This window comes from Protopterus annectens, chromosome 9.part0 (genome assembly GCF_019279795.1).
Source record: "Protopterus annectens isolate FY-2018-M chromosome 9.part0, PAN1.0, whole genome shotgun sequence".
Taxonomy (NCBI): domain Eukaryota; kingdom Metazoa; phylum Chordata; order Ceratodontiformes; family Protopteridae; genus Protopterus; species Protopterus annectens.
This window is the reverse complement of record NC_056743.1, coordinates 1,278,968,557-1,278,987,995: the sequence shown is the minus strand read 5'-3', so window position 1 is coordinate 1,278,987,995 and position 19,439 is coordinate 1,278,968,557. Positions and strand designations below refer to the sequence as shown.

Sequence of the window (19,439 nt, the reverse complement as noted above, 5' to 3'; positions counted from 1 at the left end):
TCCCTACAGTTGTTTCTAGTCTAAGCCAAACAAACTCTGTAAACATAGTCAAACCTGTTAATCTTTCCCACCAGCAACTCAGCTGACTAAATGCTAGTAAAAAGCATGATATCAATGGGCACCTTGTTGATTTTACGGTTCTGTATCTATTTCTATGCAGTGTCAGTGATGCAACAGGTAGCACAACAATTTTTGGTGCTGGAAGAACAAAAGGCTGCTGGTTCTATTCCCACTCAAGGTGACTGGATTGCTGATACTGCAGCGCAGCATTAGGGGGTTGCTGCACTCCTGAATGTGTCATCCTTTACATGTAGTTAAACCAAGGTCCCATCTGCCTGAGGTGGTGCTAGCTCAGGTGGATGTAAAAGATCCCACAGCACCTACCAAAAAAGAATAGGGGAAGTTCCTGAATTCCATGGCTACATTTCCTCCCCTGAAATTGAGCCACTAGCCTAGTGGGGCTAACCTAGTTAGCAAAGGATAAATAAAACAATCTTCCTGTCCTACTTTTGTCTTCCTGCTAGCCTGTTCTAAACCCACTTCCTCCTCAGTGTAACAGCAAAATTATCCTGATTTCTTTTTCCATATTTCAGCAAGGCTGTACCATCCTGAAAGAGGTGAAGTCCATTGGTAGCCATAACCTCCCCAGACATCTATTAGTCCCAAACCCTGCTCATGCATTCACATTCTCTGACTTTATCCTTCCATGTGCTGCTAGCATTTGGCTTTGGTAATATCTCTGAAAAGGCCATTACACGCACAGGTATTAATTCGATGTGCTGGCCACATCCCATACCCTTGCTTGTACCTCTTCTTTAGTTCTGTCTGCCAAGTTATTGTTTCCACATGCACTGTTATAGGAGCAGGCCTCATGCCATTAACAATTTGCTTTCTTACATCCTTATTTATACTGTCCAATCCCAGTACCAGTACAGTTCTCAGTGCACCTCCTGAACTCCATTCTGACTTGTCTGCCCTCCTGACACTCCTTCTGATTAAGTCTCTAAACATTAGCTCTCTTCTCTACTTTTTCATCTGCCTTGCTGCTGTCTTTTTTAGGCTGCCTGTTATAGCTCCCCTGTCTACTTCTCCTGCCTGCATTCCTTCCAGAACTATATCTATCCGCAACTGTGCTTGTCTTCTCTAAGCAGTCTTAAAATCTAACACTACCTCCAGTCTCTTTGTCTCCCTGCTCTTTCTTTCTGTTTTTGGTGATTACTACCCACTCCTTCTGCTTCACTTCCTTGCTTCTCTCCTCCTCCTCCTCTTCATCTTCTTCTTCTTCTTCAGTCTCTCCTTTCCCTTCTGCATCTGGCACGTTTCCTATCTAATGTTCTGTGATGCCTACCTCACACAGTTCTCCATTTTCAGCCTTGAGCTGTTCCTTTCCATTTGCACTCCTCTCTGTTATTGCTCATCTTGCCTTCATTATCTGTGTTCCAGCTCTGGTCTTTTGCTTAGTCTTCCTTTTGTTTCTTATGCCTACTTGCATTGTGGCTATTATCTTCCAATCTGTCTGCCTGCAACTGACTAACATAGGTTTTGAGGTCTTCAGGCCCCATCATTAGCTTAATTTCTAGCATCCCAATCCTCCATAATGCTCTACACCCATCACCACCTCACAGAGTCCTAAACCACAGCAGCATATCACACCTACAGTAGTTTTCCATCTCATTCTCTTACTTCATCTCCATCCTTTTTTTTCTTTCTATTTATTTGCTGTTTATATCAGTCTATATTGATTGATTGATTCCTACTAAGAGACTCAAATCTATGTTTTTATCTACAGATTAGAAAGTGATGGTTACCACCCGGTGTGTATTCAATCCTTGACTTATTACCTTTATGTATCCTTTTTAACCACATACACATCCAGGGAAGTAAATATTGTGGGGAGAAATATCCAGGGAATTGTTATGATTAGGCTTGTATAGGCCCTAGGGCCGATAGCCTAGTACCAACCTATGAACCTATGAAGAGTGTAGTCTCCAGCTTAAGTCCTGTCCATTTTAATTTAAAGTGCCATTACTTTGTTGTTGACTGGAGTGCTGATCTGGAAGATGCTTGTGTAAGTGGCCAAAAAGGTGGTGGCTGCTGGTGTTCCATGAGCTATAAAAGAGATGGTAGGAAACAATGACTTTAGGCTGCCTACTTCTTGGGTTATTGCAGATGAATACAAAGTTACCTAATAACACAGCAGGAAAAAGCTAAAAGATGCATCATGGATAATACATCTGATATTTTTCTTATTTTTTTTTTTTTTTGTAGCTTACATCTAAACATGATGATTTATTCTCCAACACCATCACCACCAGCAGTGAAGATGAAAGGCCTTCTAAGTTTAGAAAGACAGCATCTGAGGATATACACTATCAAAAATCTATAAATACAGGACATCAGAGCATAAACACTGGAGAAGCCTGTAAAGTAACCAGGTCTTTTTCTCAACAAGAAGCGGATTACTGTAAGACCAGTCAACTGAGAGGGGACATTGGTATGAAACGAAAATTTCATCTAGATCAGCAACTGCCTCCTGAAGAAAAGGACCTCAGTCATGGAAAAAGTGAAGAAAATGGTGTCAACAAACCTGAAAAATGTGATGCCAAAGCAAGCCCTGTGAGCAAGGACACTACGAAGAAAAAACGTAAGCCAACACGACTAAAATCAAAAACAGCTTCAGATTTCTTAAGACATATTAGGCAGAGATCATCTCCCATTCTATCTTTTTCAAAACAAGATAAAGGGATAATAAAGAACACACCAAAACAATCTCCAGAAATCCTTGAAGAGGTGAAGGGTCATTCCGATGATGTTAAAGTCAATGAAGCTGTTTCTGAACTCATTGTTACCAGTCAAGGCACAATGACACAAGAACCAGAGAGAAAAGAAAACAATGAAACATCATCAGCCTTCGATCCTAAACAACTAGACTGCGACCTTCAAAGTGCACTGGGTGATGTCTGTTTGTCTCAAAGTGAAACATCAGATGCAGCAGAAGTGTTCTTATACCCTACTGAAGGAGACACAGAGGCAATGGATAATAAAGAATCAGAGAAGTATTCAAAGGAAAATGCAGATTTTAGGCCATCCCTTGAAATTCCAGAGGCTGGCAACAGATCAGCAGACCAGAGCGAACATAGTGCAGTAAGTACTGATGATCTCATCAAAGAAGACCTAGGCCCCTTGGAACCTAAACAATTACAGGGGCATTCAGGAGCAGAATTAAAGCACAGCAATACAGTTCCAGAAACTTTATGTAATGAGTCACTAAATGCTGAAGGATATGAAGGTACGTGTATAGCTGATGTGACAAAAAGTCCTGGTATAAATGGGATGGAATCACTTGATCCACCTTTGCTGGCTGTGTCAGGTTCTGATATTGTCACCAGCTTGGAATTAGAGGAATCTATTAGAATAGACAGTGAAAATGTAAACCTTCAGAGTGACATAATAGAAACCAAAAGCGAAGAAGCTTGTATGGAACGTGAAGGAGCTGCATCTTCTGATGCTGAAAAAGAAAGCATTAATTGTAAAGAAATTATATCTCTTAATAAAGAGAAAGAAATGACTCAAGGCAGCTCACCATTAGGCATCACAGAAATAGCCAATCTACATTCATTGGATATAGCACCACCTGGAAGAATAAACGAAATTATAACTCAGGCAAGTTACAATGTTTTACACTTTGACACCAGCATAAATGAAAACCACAGTGAAAGTGGAATGGAAGATACACAAGCTGTATCTTACAACACTGAAAATGAAAGCGTTCCTCATCCGGAAAGATGTGGAATATCTGTGCAAGAGCAGATAAGCTGCTTCCCCATACAGAACACCAAAGAAAATACAGGAATTTGCACCAGTGCTCAGTGTTCCACTGAGTTTAAATGCAGAATATGCTGTACAGTTTCGCACAATGATATTTTCACTTTTACTAGCAAACACTACCTAGACCTAGCTTACAGAAGTGTCTGTACTAAAAACCTGACATCACCTTTAATTGAAGCACTAGGCTTGGAGCAAAGAAGCAGTTTTAATAAATTAAAAGCTGACCTTGATACTAAAATTAATAGAGAAACAATAATAAATAACAATGAAAATTTTGGGACTGACACAAAGTTTGCTTTTAGGACAGCATGTTTCCCACCTTTGGCAAGCATAAAAGGCTTCTCACAAGACAAGAACGAGAAGAGCAGACAATCCGAGCACAGCAATTATTTGGAACAACAGCCTAAAGAACAAATCAAAACAAGCAATGAGCACATAAGTGCTGCAGCAACAGAGGAAGCAAAGCCTGCTGAAAGAGAAAGCTGTTTATTCACAACCATACAACCAAATGTGGCCATTAGGGGCTCTACAAAATCTGATGAAGGACAGGATATTAAACAAACCACAGAGGCAAACATTACTGAAGAAAATATAGTAAACTCGTTAGAGGACAGTAATGGTTTGCAGCTGCAGGAAACAGGGCCAAGGATAGCAGAATATATTTCTGAATGTTCTGGCGTTACAGAAAAGGGCACAGAAGAAGACAAGGCCGAAGGATGTGTAGAGAGTGAAGGAACTTTACTGGAACAACAAAGTGAGAAGCAGCATCTGTTATCATTAGGAAAAAATGCCCTGGTATGTGAAAATACAAAAGAAGACAGAGATGGGAAAGGAGTGGAAGAAAGTAAAGTAAATGACTCAGTCACATCATCTAATATGAATCAGTTCTGTCAGTCACAGTCTGAACCAGTGACATCTAAGAGAGTAAACTTCACAGACGAGGTTCTCACGCTGGCAGGATCAGTAGCACATTTTGCAAATGGTGAGGTAACAATGATGGGTGATGCTACTGGACAGGACATGTGCCATACCACAGAAAATGATGTAACAAACGAAAAGGTGAACAACACAAATGTAGATTCTGTTCTAAGGTCTGGTGTTTATGCTTCTTCCACTCCTACAGGAGGGTTCTTCTTCAGGAGTAGAGTTGAAGAGAACAAACAGGTAAGCCTGCACAAACAATACATAAATTGAGTTACTTCAAACAAAACATATTTGCTATTGTAGAAATGTATTGTTGTGTACATGACTTTTGTGCAGATTTACACTGAAATTCTGATTCACACAACATTAAGAATACAGTGCTTAATACAGACTCCTAAAACAGAAAATCCCACAAACTGCAGCACTAAAACACATGATGCTGACAGCCTGAAATCAGTTTATTTTTAAACAATAAATATTTTTGTAGGTTATGCAATCCCTACAGTCCCCTCATGAGTGCTTCTAATGTATAACTGAAAGGCAGTATGAAGCTCAAGGTATGGGAAGAGCTGATTTCTACTTCTGTCTCCAACATTCTGTGACTCGGGAGTTAACATATTAGCAACTGAGGTGTGGATGTGCAACAAATGTGATATTTGATAATTAGGGTAGCTGCAGTGGTACAGCGGTTAGCATTGCCACCTCATAGCAAGAGGTCCTCCGATTCAGTTCTCAGCTGAGATGCCTTCTGTGTGGAGTCTGCATGTCCTCCCTGTGGTCGCGTGGGTTTCCTCGCGGTGCTTCAGTTTCCTCCCACATCCCAAAGACATGCTGCAGGTGGATTGGACACTAAATTGTCCCTAGGTGTGAGTGTGTGTGCCATCTGTGGAAAGTTGGGTGCCAGGCTGGCAACTCAACACCATAAAACTCCACTGCTAATCGTTCTTCTTTCCGTTGTTTTGTTGTGACAATCCCTAACAGGAAAAGCTGAAAGGAGAAAAAGAAGAAAAATAAACTAATTTAAGATTGTCAAAACAGAGGCAACAGACTGGCACAATGGAAGTGTGCTGAGCTAGGAACTCAGTGGTTGATGGATTGAAACCATTCTCTACTATGCAAAGGGGAGAATACTTTTAACACTAGTCAAGTTTGGGGGTGGGGGGTTGCATATTAATTGTTTACTTCACAAGCACAAGGTACAGGGTTTAATTCTTACCTTAGGAAGGATGGCTAGGCTTAAAAGACCCCCAGGCTAATTTACCGGCTATCACCTATGAATCTATACTGCATTTTAGCACTGTGGCAGGATTTTCTTCTTCACTATCAAGTGACTAAAGGTTTTAAAGTATACCTCATATATCACCATATATCATAGATTTTTTGACAGACAAAAATTAGAGATCCCGCATGTTGTAACTAAAATTTTTAAGCTCTTTAAGGGTGTGTCAGAAAGAATTATTACTGGTTAGTCACTACTACAGCAATACAGGCTTCATCTTGCAGTCATGAAAGCAGACCATTGTATAAGAAAATTGACACTTTTTTTCTGTAAGGAAAGCCATTTCTTTCATTTGGGTATGCATACATTTATTTTATTTTTTTTCTGTCTTACAAATGACCTCAAAGATGGAGAGAAGTTTTTTCCCACTTATTTTGTAGACTTTATTCTTCCTCTCAAATTTATCGTTCACTTGCTTCTGTCCATACAAATGACACAACATTCTGTTGTTGGAGCATGCTGGGCTGTTATGGTAAGGGCACAACCTTCTGATTGACTGCCTAGAATAGAACAGTATTCACCATCTCAAATATACCTGCAGGGTTGTCTGTTAATGTGAAACATAAGTCTCCCTTGTTAGCATTTCTAATAGAAATTGTAATGAAGGTGTGATATATATGAGGGAGTCACTAGCTTAAGTATAAGGACTTCAACATGAACATTGTCGAGTTTCTTCCAGGTTAGTTTCTATACTAGATTTGTGTTAACAGCAATAAATGTGACTTTAAAACCAGGACACACAATTGCCAAATACATCAAGAAAACACTCAGTTTAAAAATGAAAATGACTACTGTAGTTTTCAGCTTAAATGTGCAATATATTTTAAAGACATTTTGTTTTCAATTTTGCTTATACAAATTACTTTTCTCCCCTTTGGCAGAAGCGAACACGATTTTTTAAAGATGGGGTAAGTTGTACTCTTTCTAGATTATTTTGTGGCTGATTTACTGCTAATGTTATATGAACAATTAGTTATACACCTGTCTGTAGATACCATAAAATGTAACTATTATAAAAGTATCATCACTGTTTGATGTTTTATTCCTTACTCTGTATTTATGCAGCCACACTTGCACCCCTTAAGACTGGCTTATAGTTTGTGATGCTGTGAGAGATAAAGTGTAGCTGTGGTTGTGGTTGAAGTGACTGTCTTTAAGTGCAGTATGAGCCTGTCTTACAATGGAACTAGTAAGATGCCAGACTATAGTCACACAGTCGAAGATATCAGGATAGTACTCATCAGAAGTAATGAAAGACTAGCCTTACACATTAAATTATAGTGCAGGTTTCCTCCAAATATTACTCTCTTTCACCAGACATTTAGCAGCTTTTATTACCTATGTGGTGCCAAAAGGCAAAGTACAGAGTCTGATTAGGAAAAACAAATCTGAAAGACCAGGCACAATGATTTTTTTTTTTTTTTGCAGTTTTAACTGAAATAATTTTTTTGAGAAAAAAATGTGTCCACTGTCCTGGTGCTCTGTTGTTAAGTCCTTGAGAGACTGCATGTAAAACTACAGCAAGGTAATAATGATTCTGTAAACTTTCTCTATGTGACAGGATTTAACAACACTAATTTTTGATTGTAGGAGGTAGACACCCCACTTAGGAAGACAGTAAAAAAAACTCGGACATTTGTTGTGGATGGAAAGGAGGTAAGCGTGACAACGTCAAAAGTTATGCATGGAGATGACAGCAAGGAGGAACATATGCGAACAATAAGGTAAAAATAAAGAATCTAAATTAAATCTACAGGAAGGAAAAAGTGGCTTTGTTCTGTAGTTTGTTTGTTTTTTGAGCCATGAAACTCCTGATCTCAATCACTACTTGTCTGTGCTGCACCACAGCTTTTAATGACAGTTGTTCCGGATAGAAGTATTGGTCTAATGAATAGATAATGGACTGGTGCTATTCCCACAGTTCCCAAACTATGATACTACCAGAATATCCTATGCAACCTCACAATGAGAGCTATTGCCACTGGAATGATTTAAGTATACGAATTAAGGGCTAAGACCATTGGGATATTCCCAGTATCTCCACATAGTGCTGATACCAGTAGGATGTAGATGAAAGAACTACACAACCACACTGCCTGTTGCAGCCATGGGCTTCTACTACAGGATGTCTAAGGTTTTACACAGTGAAGACTCTATCTTGTCTGGGTCTTTCTTTTCGTTTTTACTGAATGGTTTGTCGTTGTGATCTTTTCGCCCTTTGGTTTGAATGTTGTTTGGGATATTTTGCAGGTACCCTATGGTTTATGGACATCAGACTTGATTTTAAACTCCATGTTTCTAAAATAGAGCTGAATGATTCACTTGTGCTGTATCGACAAGGCCAAAAAAGGTCAAAACATTTATGCCTACAGCTAGTGGGGTTTGACTTTTTTGGTCTGAATGTACCCATAGAGACTTAAATGTAAAAATAAAACATATAGGCCTTCATAAGCCATATAGCTGAAACATTTGTATGTCCTTAAGGGGTCATTTGCATATATCCCACTGGCCTCTACTAAAAGAGGTTTAAGGAACTACACAGTGAAGACTGTAGCTTAGCTAGATCTTTCTTGCTATTTTTCCTTAATGGCTGGTCTCTGTGACTTTTTTAGCCTTTGATTTGAATACTTTTATGGTGGGAGATTTCAGTTATTCAATTATCAGTATTAACTGGAAGACATAGACAACTAGTGATAAGCATTCCCAACAGGTTTTTGTCCTAATAAATGCAAACTCCAAGAAAAAAATAGTCTGCTTAACCACCAGATGTTCTAAAGTTGTGGATCTTGCCCTAAAACACAACACAGATCATCTGTTCTACACTCCACCTATTGTATCTGCATCCTCGGTGACATTCAATCACAGAGCAGTGGTTTTCTCTGTCAAAACAAAACAAATACCTCCTTAGCAAGCACGTATGAATTTAAGGACTTTACAAAAAAAGCAAATTTCTTAAAACTCCACAATGAGTTTTTTAAATTCCATTGCAATGGCACCAACCCACCATGCAGATCACTTTTACTAAAACAAGACCTAGCAGAACAAAATACAAAAGTATGTTTATATTAAAAAAACTTGGTGGTTTACCCACATGAATAAACTCTACAATGAAAAAAAAAACTAAATGCCTACAGCAAATTGCAAGCTGCCCACCTAAAGGACTCAATCAACAAAATCAGCAATAACAGTTCAGATTTAATTATTTAGTCTTATGGAGATGGAATACAACAATGAATCCTTTGTGTTTTAGGGGAGTAATTTTGTTTGCAAGACATTCTATCTGAAGTTGTTGTTTTCATTTGGTCTTCAACCTGCAGGACCCAGATCCAGCATGGATCTAACTTGGCTGCACTCTCCAGTATAAGATCCAAGCTCCAAGCTCCTCCCCTACCCATAATGCCCTTGTCTCCCTCCTCCCCCCAGATCTCATTTGCCGCTCATGAGAGACAGCAGTGTGGTTACAGCTCCAAGCTCCCTTTAAAGTAAAATTAGACCTTTTGATAACTTTTTTTTCAATCTTCCTTCTTCCTTTCGTGTCTTCTGTCTTTGCTATCACCTTTCTCTATCCTATCCCTGTGCACTCACATCAGTTTCTTTAAAAAAAAAAAAAAAAATAAATAAAACTCTTCCTTTCTCTCTTCCTCATTTCCACCTCTTGTTTTTCTCTGCTGTATGTGTGGTCAAGTCTAGTGTTCCTCTAGCCATGGCCAAACCTCCTAAGCCAGGCTTTAGGAAATTTACATAGTGTGGCCATAAGCTTCTCCATTCTGATGGCCACACTCTGTGCATTGTTGGTCTGGGTGTAGAGCACCTAGAGTCCTCCTGCTCAATCTGCGTGGGTTTCAGTCCCTGTGCCTTGGTCGACAGGAGGAATAAGTTGATTCTGAAGGGCCTCCTCCCTTCGGAGGCTTCTACGTCTTCCTCCATCCTGGTTTCTGGGACTATCCTCCCACCAAGAAGTCTGGGGACAGGAAAAGGCTCATTCTAAAGAACAGGACAGGCCCAAGAAGTGGTCCCCTGACTGCTCTTCTGTGGTCAAGCCCCCAGCCAAGTCTCAGCCGGATCCAAACTGGGGCTTTCTTCAACTCTGGTCTCCACACTTTTCAACACAGCCAGAGATTTTCTGGGCTTGGTCCCCCCTCTCTGCCTCCTCTTAGTGCCACTCCAGGCCCAGGTTGGTGGCTTCTTCCATCCGATCCTCTCACAGCCTTTCTGAAGCCAAGGTGGACAGGATGATGCAGAGGTTTATTCGGACTGAGATTCAGATGAGAGTCTTGCCTGCTCCTTCCCCCTCCAGGGCTGAGAGCATGCAATCATTTTCCTTCCCATTGCTCCTTCTCTGATCCAACCTTCGGTTTCAGAGTCATCAGGTCCGAGGTTTCCCAGTGTCGAGGGGTTGGCGCCATTGATTCCAGGTAAGTCAACATTGACCATTGCCCTGAGTGGTTTGGCTCCAACTTTTTTGGAGCCGGCCGACAATCAGTGCAATAGACTCTGCGTTGGATCCAAGGGGATGGCGTCGACTTTGAGGTTTTCGGAGTAAGCCTATCCAATCGGAGTCTTGGCACCTGGAGGCTCATCTCCGGCTCCCCCCTAAGTGCAGAGGGTGGCAGATCCAGTCCTGCTCACCCCTGCTTTGGGGATTCATTTGCCTTCTGTTTTTGATGTGGTGGAGAGGGTCCTCTCAGCTCCTTTGAAACCCTTGACACTGTCATCCTCGGAGTCTGTTCTGGCTCCCTCTTTTTCAGGGATGGAGTCTGCCATCCTGCCCCCTCAGGGAAAGCCTGTTGCCACTATGCCCCAGGAGGTTCCCCCCTGGAAGCTCCTTGAGGTTTCTGAGTCCTCCCTAGAAATCCTCCCTGAGAAGCTCCCTCAGAAACACAAGTGCAAGAAGAGGCATTTGGACTCCCTACCAGAGTCCCTCACAAAAGATACTAACTTGGAGGAAGGGGAAGATCACCCCTTTGGAGAATTCATGGAAATCCAGTGCCAGTGAGGATGGTGGTCTACCCAAAGGCCCAATCCAGATGAGTCAGTGTTCCTGGAGACATTTGGCCAGGACCCTCTACCTCCTGGGTGTTCTCCCCCTGCTAGATCCCCTTGTGGATTTGATTTCATCCAGGGCATGGAAGGAACCAGATACAGCTGAACCTATTCCCAAGCACCTGGACAAAATACTCAAGACTCTATTGGATAGGCAATACTGGTTGAAGGGATCCCCGGTTGATGCCATGGTGGCTGCGGTGGCAACCAAGAAAGAGCTTGCTCAGGAGAGCTCTACAGTCCATTCACCAAACAGAGAGTAGTGGACTATTGACCATTTTGGGAAGCGGGCTTACACTTCAGCTATGTTTGCCTTACATGTGCTGAACTACATGGCAAATATTATCAGACTGCAATGGGACCTGGTTAAAGAAGTCACTGAATCTGCCCCAGGGTCCATGTCAGCAGAGATGAAAAAGCTTTTCTCCTCCCGTATGGCCACCCTTACTTCAATATCTAATACTTCCATGAGGCTACTATCACATGCTACAGAAGGTGCCTGTAGAGCTCCTGGAACAGGAGTAGCCATCAGCTGTCATGCCTGGCTCTGGCTTTGTGCTTTCTCGGATTCCCTCAAGGGGTCATTTAGAAATTCTCCCTATGACTGTTCCACTCTTTTTGGCAAGACTGCTCAAGACACCTTAGTCCAGAGTGAGAAAGAGGGGAAGACCTTGTCTGCCATCGGGATTCACTTCTCAACCTCACAACGATCCTTCTCTAGGAATCAGTGTGGGTTGAAGATGTTGTTGTTCCAGAAATCTCACTGGTCTTCCCATGATGCACAGTACTCGCCTTCCCCCAGAGGCAGAAGGGGATATGACAGACGCCACACTCATGGCAGAGTCTTCCTGAGGAACCAATGGTCTTGGGATCCTATCCCAGATAGATCCTCACAACAGCCCTGAAGGGTTGCCCAACTGCTTATCCCTGGAGGCAGTCAGGGGACTTCATTCTCTGCACCCAACTGCCTGGGAGTCTTTCACCGACAATCATTAGGTTTTGCAGATCATATCCAGAGGATACTCAATCCCCTTTTTTCAACCCCCAGTCCCTCTCAAACACCTCCCAGATGTCTCACCCATGCAATGGGAGCAGGCAGCCATAGAAATTTCCAAGCTGCTCGAAAAGCAAGTCATCCAGCCCATCTCCCAAGACTAATCCAGATCAGGCATCTATTCCAGGTTTTTGTTAGTGCCAAAGAAAATGGGGGACTTACGACCCATCCTGGATCTTTCAACCCTGAATCTGTCAGTTGCCAAGATGAAATTCTGGTTGGACACCCTTCAATCCATTCTGCTCTTCCAGCAGATAAACAACTGGATGTGCTCTGTGGATCTCCAGGATGTGTACTATCACATCAAGATGAACAGGTGCCCTCGAAGGTTCCTCCACTTCCAGCTGGGAGCCAGTCATTTTCAGTTCACAGCGCTCCCCTTTGGGCTGACCACCACCCACAGGGTGTTCACCAAAGTAATACTGTTAGTGGGACTCACCTGTGGCTACAGGAGTTTCAGGTCTTCCCCTACTTGAACGATTGGCTCCTTTCCGCTCCCTCCAGGCATCGACTGTGTCAAGCCAGGGATCTTATTCTCAAGACTGCTCATTATCTGGGCATAACCATAAACCTCAACAAGTCCCAGCTGGCACCAGTACAGGTTCCCGACTTCATTGGGGCTCATATCGACACTATCCAATGCAAGGTGTTACTATCTCTGAACAGTTTGCTATCTCTTTGACATCATGTTGCTTACATCCTTCAAGCCAAACGTCCCCCAACAGATTCAGTTCTTTGGGCATTGGGGACCATGGTGGCCACAATCACTCTAATTCCAATGGCATGACTTCATATGAGGGTCCTCTGACTCTGTCAGTTCAGTGGTCTTCACTAGACCTTCCCTTATCACATCTGGTTCAATTATCTCAGGTTTAAAAGAATTCTCTTCTTTGGTGGCTTCAATCCCGGAACTTCTTCTGCGTCATCCATTCATTCTTCCCTCCCCTGCAATCATAGTGACCACAGATGCCTCCCTGCTCAGGTCGGGGGGGGCATTGCATGGGAAGGATGGTCCAAGGCATGTGGTCTTCCCTGGAGACCCATCCGCATATCAATGTCCTGGAGATGAGGGCAGTGATTTTGTGATTGCAAGCTCTACATGTCTATCTTCCTCAAGGGACTATTGCCATTCAGACAGACAATATGTCAGTAGTCTGGTACACCAACAAACAGGGAGGAGGGGACTAGATCTTATCCCCTTTATTGCAAAGCCATGAGATTGTGGGAGAGGGTGATTTCCTCTGGCTATCTTCTGGTGGCAATGCACTTTCCGGGGATGTCCAACATACTTGCGGACAGGCTTAGCAGATCTATTCTGATGCCTTATGAGTGGTCTCTGAATCCTTCAGTAGTGGAGCAGATCTTAATGAAGTGGTGGCATCCTTGCTGCAATCTCTTCGCCTCTCCTTCCAACACAAAGTGCAGCAAGTATTTCACTCTGAACCCCATCCAAGGGAGTCCCGCAGAGATGCTCTAGTTCATGCTTGGCCCTCCAGTCTACTATATGCCTACCCTCTGCTGCCTCTGATATCCAAGTTCATTCAGAAACCTCGATGACTGGGGAGATCAGTGATCCTCATTGCCCCTTTCTGGCCTCGCCAAGTTTGGTTCCCCTCTCTATGGTCTCATGCAGTGTGTCCTCCTTGGACACTAAATCCGGTTACAAATCTTATTACACATTCCTCAGGGATCCCTCACCCTAACTTAGTCAGCCTGAAGCTCACGGCTTAACTGCTCTAGTTCTCTTGATAGTTAGGACTCCCAGGCTGTCTTCTCCTGTTAAGAAAATATTGGTAGAGGCTCACAAATCTTCTGCCAGGAAGGTTTACTCGAGTAATTGGAAGTGTTTCTCAATCTGGGCTTCTCAACATGACCTGGATCCTTTTACTGCACCAGTCCCAGCCATTTTGGAGTTTTTGGCAGATATTTTCAATCATGACACTAGTTTTTCTATGGTAAAGGTACAATTGGCAGAGATCTCTAACTTCTTTAGCCTCATCCAAGCTTTGTAAGGCCTTTTTGAAAGGTACCGTTCTCCTTAGGTCTCCAGTTAAGAACGCAACACCCCCTTGGGATCTCACCTTGGTGCTGAAAGCTCTGGTTTCTCCCCCAATCGATAGTATATATCTAAAATCCAAAAATGAAAAATTCCAGCAGTCCAAATCACAAAGATAGAAAATCCAACTTCAAATGAAGAAACTCGGACCCAAAAGCACTTAAATAGGTGTAAGCACTTTTAATACAAAATGGAACAAACATTCAAGCAGCTCCATCATGCAGCCATTCGGCTCAACTAAAAAACAGATCGGTGACCGATTTCGCCCCCTGGTGTCATCAGTGTATAATTACAAGCAAGCATCACCCAGCCAGTGTTTTTATAGTCAACATTGACTATGATAGGTGTAGATATTTATACAATATATAGGATATATTAAACAAGAAACAAAAAGTAATATAGTTAACTCTACCATTAATATAATATTTTATATAAAAGGATACATTATTATACTTCTGTAATAGAGAAAAAACAAATATAAACCGAAAAATAAATATAAACCAAATATAATAATACAAACTAAGAAGTATCTATTTGTATATGTATATGTATACATATATATATATATATATATATATATATATATATATAAAATATTATTAAATGTAAGCTAAAAAATTTTTGGAAAGGATAAAATCAGAAAAGAGGGTCACAAAATCCATCACCAATGGTCATTAAGCCCAGGTTTATATAAAGCCCCCAATTTTGCCATCCACATTCTTTCTTTTTATCCAAAATTTCATGTTTAGTTAAATCAGATAATTTACAACCCTAATTTTTTGGAGTGTGTGTATATATATATATATATATATATATATATATATATATATATATATATATATATATATATATATATATATATATATATATGGATTCACTTCATAACACTGAAAGCTCAAAACACTGAAAACACATATCATACATATACTTAAAAAAATCACAGTACCTTTGTAAAATAAACACTAGATGGCAAATATGGATTGGGCTATATTCTATTAGTGTATCAATAACAACTACATAGTCAAATTCAAATCTGGGCATAGCTAAAGCCACTCTCATTCCTGAGGACCAAAAACAAAGCTCTTTCTCCTTTGAAAACTGTAGCAAACTGTTTCCTACACATTTGTAGCAAGCTGCTCACTAAAGCTTATACCGCACATGAAGTGCTGAAGCGCTTCAGCCCTTACCCATACGCATTATGGGCAAAGGGATGCACCACTGACTGATCTGCGAATGGGAGAGGCCTTCACCCTCCTGTTAGTCTTGCAGCCTTCATCATATCTGATATTTTCTTATTTATCACTATTATTACTGCTATTATTAGTCCCATCCTTGCTGATTGCTGTGATGGGGACCTGTTTCTGAAAGTATCACCGATGCCCTTGTCCTAGTCAGCAGACCTTGCAGTCTAGGTACAGAACTGGTGACCGTAAAAAACTGCTGCTTGAAATGATTTAATTTACTTCTGGTCACAAATCTAACATGTTTATCTTATCTGGATTATTTTAAAATATGTGGTATTGTAACATATATCAATATATATATATATATATATATATATATATATATATATATATATATATATAAACTATATACTTCACTGTTGAAAATAAGTGAAACCCTTGAGTCATGATTTAATATCAAGCAAACATATTATTTAGTCACAACTGACAAAGCAACTGAAGAAAACATGTTTTTAATGATTTTTTTTTAATTGCTTAGATCTGGAGTCTGTGTGGATTTGTTCAAAATGAAATGAAATTATGAGACAATAATGATCATTATAATGCTTTCAGAGAGTGGAAGTAATAACAAACTTATTTTAAGATAAGCTGGCTTCACATACGTATACACACACACACACACACACACACACGTGCACACACACACACACACACACACACACACACACGTGCACACACGCACACACACACACACACACACACACACACACACACACACACACACACACACACACACACACACACACACACACACACACACACACACACACACACACATACACACACACACACAAAACACGCATATTACTCAATTCATCTCTGACTGCTGCAAGACACATCAGAAGTATAAACTGTAGCTTCCAAATGACTGTTTTTCATTAAAAATATATATGCAGTATCCGAGCTGAGTTGTTATAGCATGTTAAATACTATTCTTACTGCTGGAACCATTTCTGTCTCCAACAGACGTCAGGAACTTCATGAACTTCGACTCCTTCAAAAGGAAGAACAGAGGACTCAGGTTCAATTGGACCGAAAACTTCAAGAGCAAAGAGAACACATGATTCGCCAAATTGAGCAGGAAATGATGGTAAGTAAGTGACACCATCTCCTTACAGCTATGATTCGTTCTAAGGCTCATCAGCATATTAGCTACTGATTATGTTATCCGAGGTCTAACATTTAGTGCAGGACCGATCTGAAGATAGTAGCATAAGCTGCAAGAATAAATGAGAAAATATCAGCAGCATCTAGGTATGGGGAGAGGGCTTTGGGTTGGCAGAGACTTCAGTTGGATGTCACCAAACGTATACTAGATATACGTGTACATATTAGGTATGTTAAGTTTATACTTTGTGCAGCTGCATGACAGGTGATCACTAGTTATTAATAACTGGTTACTTTATAGAATTGCTAAATTCCCAATACTGCTGGTTTGAAAACATAAACCCAAGACATTCTTTCACAAATGGTACAACTCCATGTTGGGGGGGGGGGGTGACAGCACCCTCTTAGTTACTATACTGACTTCTCTGTGATTTAAATACTTTGAGCAAGTTATATTTAGGATTGGGAGGTATTATTATTCAGTGTAAACATTTCTAAGTAAATTATATCCGATAGGTAACATTGCCGAAATTAGAATTCATTCAAATGAGGTGATCCTTTGTGAAAATGTTCTGCATGTCAGTGAATTAGACTGCAATGTACTTTCAGAATTATAAATGCCTGTTAATTCATGTAACAAACATGCAGATCTGTATTTACATATTTTTTCATTGCAAATGCAGTAAACCAAGCAAGAAAATAAAATTTCCAACAAAGTAGTATATAAAAGACGTCATCCTGACTATGCTCTTACAAGCTATACACAATTAGAACTGAGCACATAATCCCAAACCTATTTATTTATTAGTTGCTCATTTTAGTCCCAGTAGGCATGCTCTCTTTTCATAGGAGACATGAGGCATAATTTATACTAATTAGAAAAAGTTGTCAAAGGTGTTGGGGAAAATCCCCTACTTAGGATCATGCTGGTTCTGGTTAAAGAGTATGGTAGAAGACATCAGGCATATACATGGGCTAGACAGGGAAGTTGGAGTAGAAGAGACACCAGTTGCTGTAACAGAGGATAATGGTTTACTTTATGTATAATATTATTAGTCACGGCTAAAGAGTCCAAGTCAGATGGAAGTGGCAATGAAAGCAGTGGAATAAAATTGCTGAAAAAAATGACGCAGGAAACAGGAACTAAACATTCTCTTATTCAAACACTTGGGAAAACCACCTTTCTTCCAGACATGAACATGGAGAGGTAAGGATTGATGGAGCTGACCATGCTGATGTTATAACTGAAGGATAAATGACATCTAAACTTGGAAGGAGATGTTGAAACCTGAGACAACAGTGGAAAGCTATGAGGACATTGTCAAACACACTTCTAGCATGATGACTGATTTCTACAGATGAAATATATTTTTACTACAAAAAAAAAAGACATTCCCAATTAGAGTGGGCATTCGGCATGCAGTGATTGTTTCTTTCATATTTAAAAGGACAGAACATCAGATGCATTATTTACTTTTAAAGCAAAACAGTTTATGATGTACTTTTTTGAATGTTTAAATGCATTTGATAAAGTATTGTATGAGTTAAATAAAAGAAAGTAGATATGCTGTAGAATAATCATGACATTTTACAGCTCTGAATATCAAAAAGATGATTTTTGTGCACAAAAGAACAGATACAACTCAGACAAAGGGAGTAGAGAAAGAACTGTTCATGTACTGCAGTAATATTTTTAACACAAAAAATGGACTTGCTTGGCATTTGAACTTGAAGAGGATGAGACTCATGACACATTTACATGTAGATAACAGACAGCTGATAACTGCACAATATTAGAGTTAGCCTAAGGGCTGCTACCATTGTGGATTTTGGATATATCTAAGTAAAGAATTACCAAAAGGAAGATATAAACAATAAAGTCATTTCATATATTTATTTTATTTTAGTTAGATGGGCTTGTACAAGACTCTTTTTAGCCACTACCTTGGCTATATGTCATTTACAGTACAACCATAAAATGGGCATTATTTACAACAACGTGCAATTAGAAACATTTGTCAAGAACATGCAAGTGACACATGGCAGTAACAAGCATTTGCAACCGCTAGTAAAATAATACAATGCATTGACAGTTTCAAGCTTGAGCAGAAACAGTACTATGTACAATTGCAGTTGGAAAATAATGCAAAAACTAATGCGAATATTAGCAGTAATTATTAAATTCTGTACAACAAAAAGACAGAATGTAAATGATGGGAAAAAAGTAAAAAAGAGAGATGGGAAAATGTGTGTGTGTGTGTGTGTGTGTGTGTGTGTGTGTGTGTGTGTGTGTGTGTGTGTATGTGTGTGTATACACATGTATATAATATAAATGTATAAATGTGCTTGTATCTGTGTGCCTATATATATATATATATATATATATATATATATATATATATATATATATATATACACACACACACACACACACACAATATGTTCAAGTGTGGCATTATTGATAGCATATAAAATTGTCAAAAGTCAATTTGTTCTGGATAGTATCATAATATGAGTTGTATGATAAATAGCCTAAAAGTAACCAGCATATTTAAGTCATACATGTTGATACTGTTGTAGTAGATACACTTTTTAGCTTTTTCTAAATATAATTTAAGGAAGACATTTGGTTTGATAAGACTATTCAGTGCTACATGGGGTAGTTTGCCGAAAGATTTTGTTTTACATGAGCAAAGTAGAATTGAGGTCTGTAAAGTTTCAATGAAAAATTGTCTTTAAGGGCATTGAAAAGTACCATTAAATCATTATTAAGAAGGGATGAAAGCCTTCATTAAGCTGTTTTGAGTTAAATGTGTTTAGAAGGTAGACTGATCTGGCTCAGACAGAAAGCCATTTTGTTCACTTAAAAGAGGTACAGTTATGGTCCAGATAGCTAGCCAGATT

The 19,439-nt window shown here is 40.0% G+C and overlaps 1 protein-coding gene across 2 annotated transcripts in view; it reads left to right on the top strand.

Moving 5' to 3' along the window:
• Window positions 1-19,439, top strand: part of LOC122811999 (serine/threonine-protein kinase 10-like) — a 504,844-nt gene that overhangs the window by 343,472 nt on the left and 141,933 nt on the right. For both annotated transcript variants that reach the window (XM_044084213.1, XM_044084214.1), the window contains exons 9-12: window positions 2,269-4,992; window positions 6,913-6,939; window positions 7,622-7,755; window positions 16,395-16,518. In XM_044084213.1, the coding sequence (XP_043940148.1) occupies window positions 2,269-4,992; window positions 6,913-6,939; window positions 7,622-7,755; window positions 16,395-16,518 (3,009 nt within the window). The remainder of the gene's footprint in view (window positions 1-2,268; window positions 4,993-6,912; window positions 6,940-7,621; window positions 7,756-16,394; window positions 16,519-19,439) is intronic.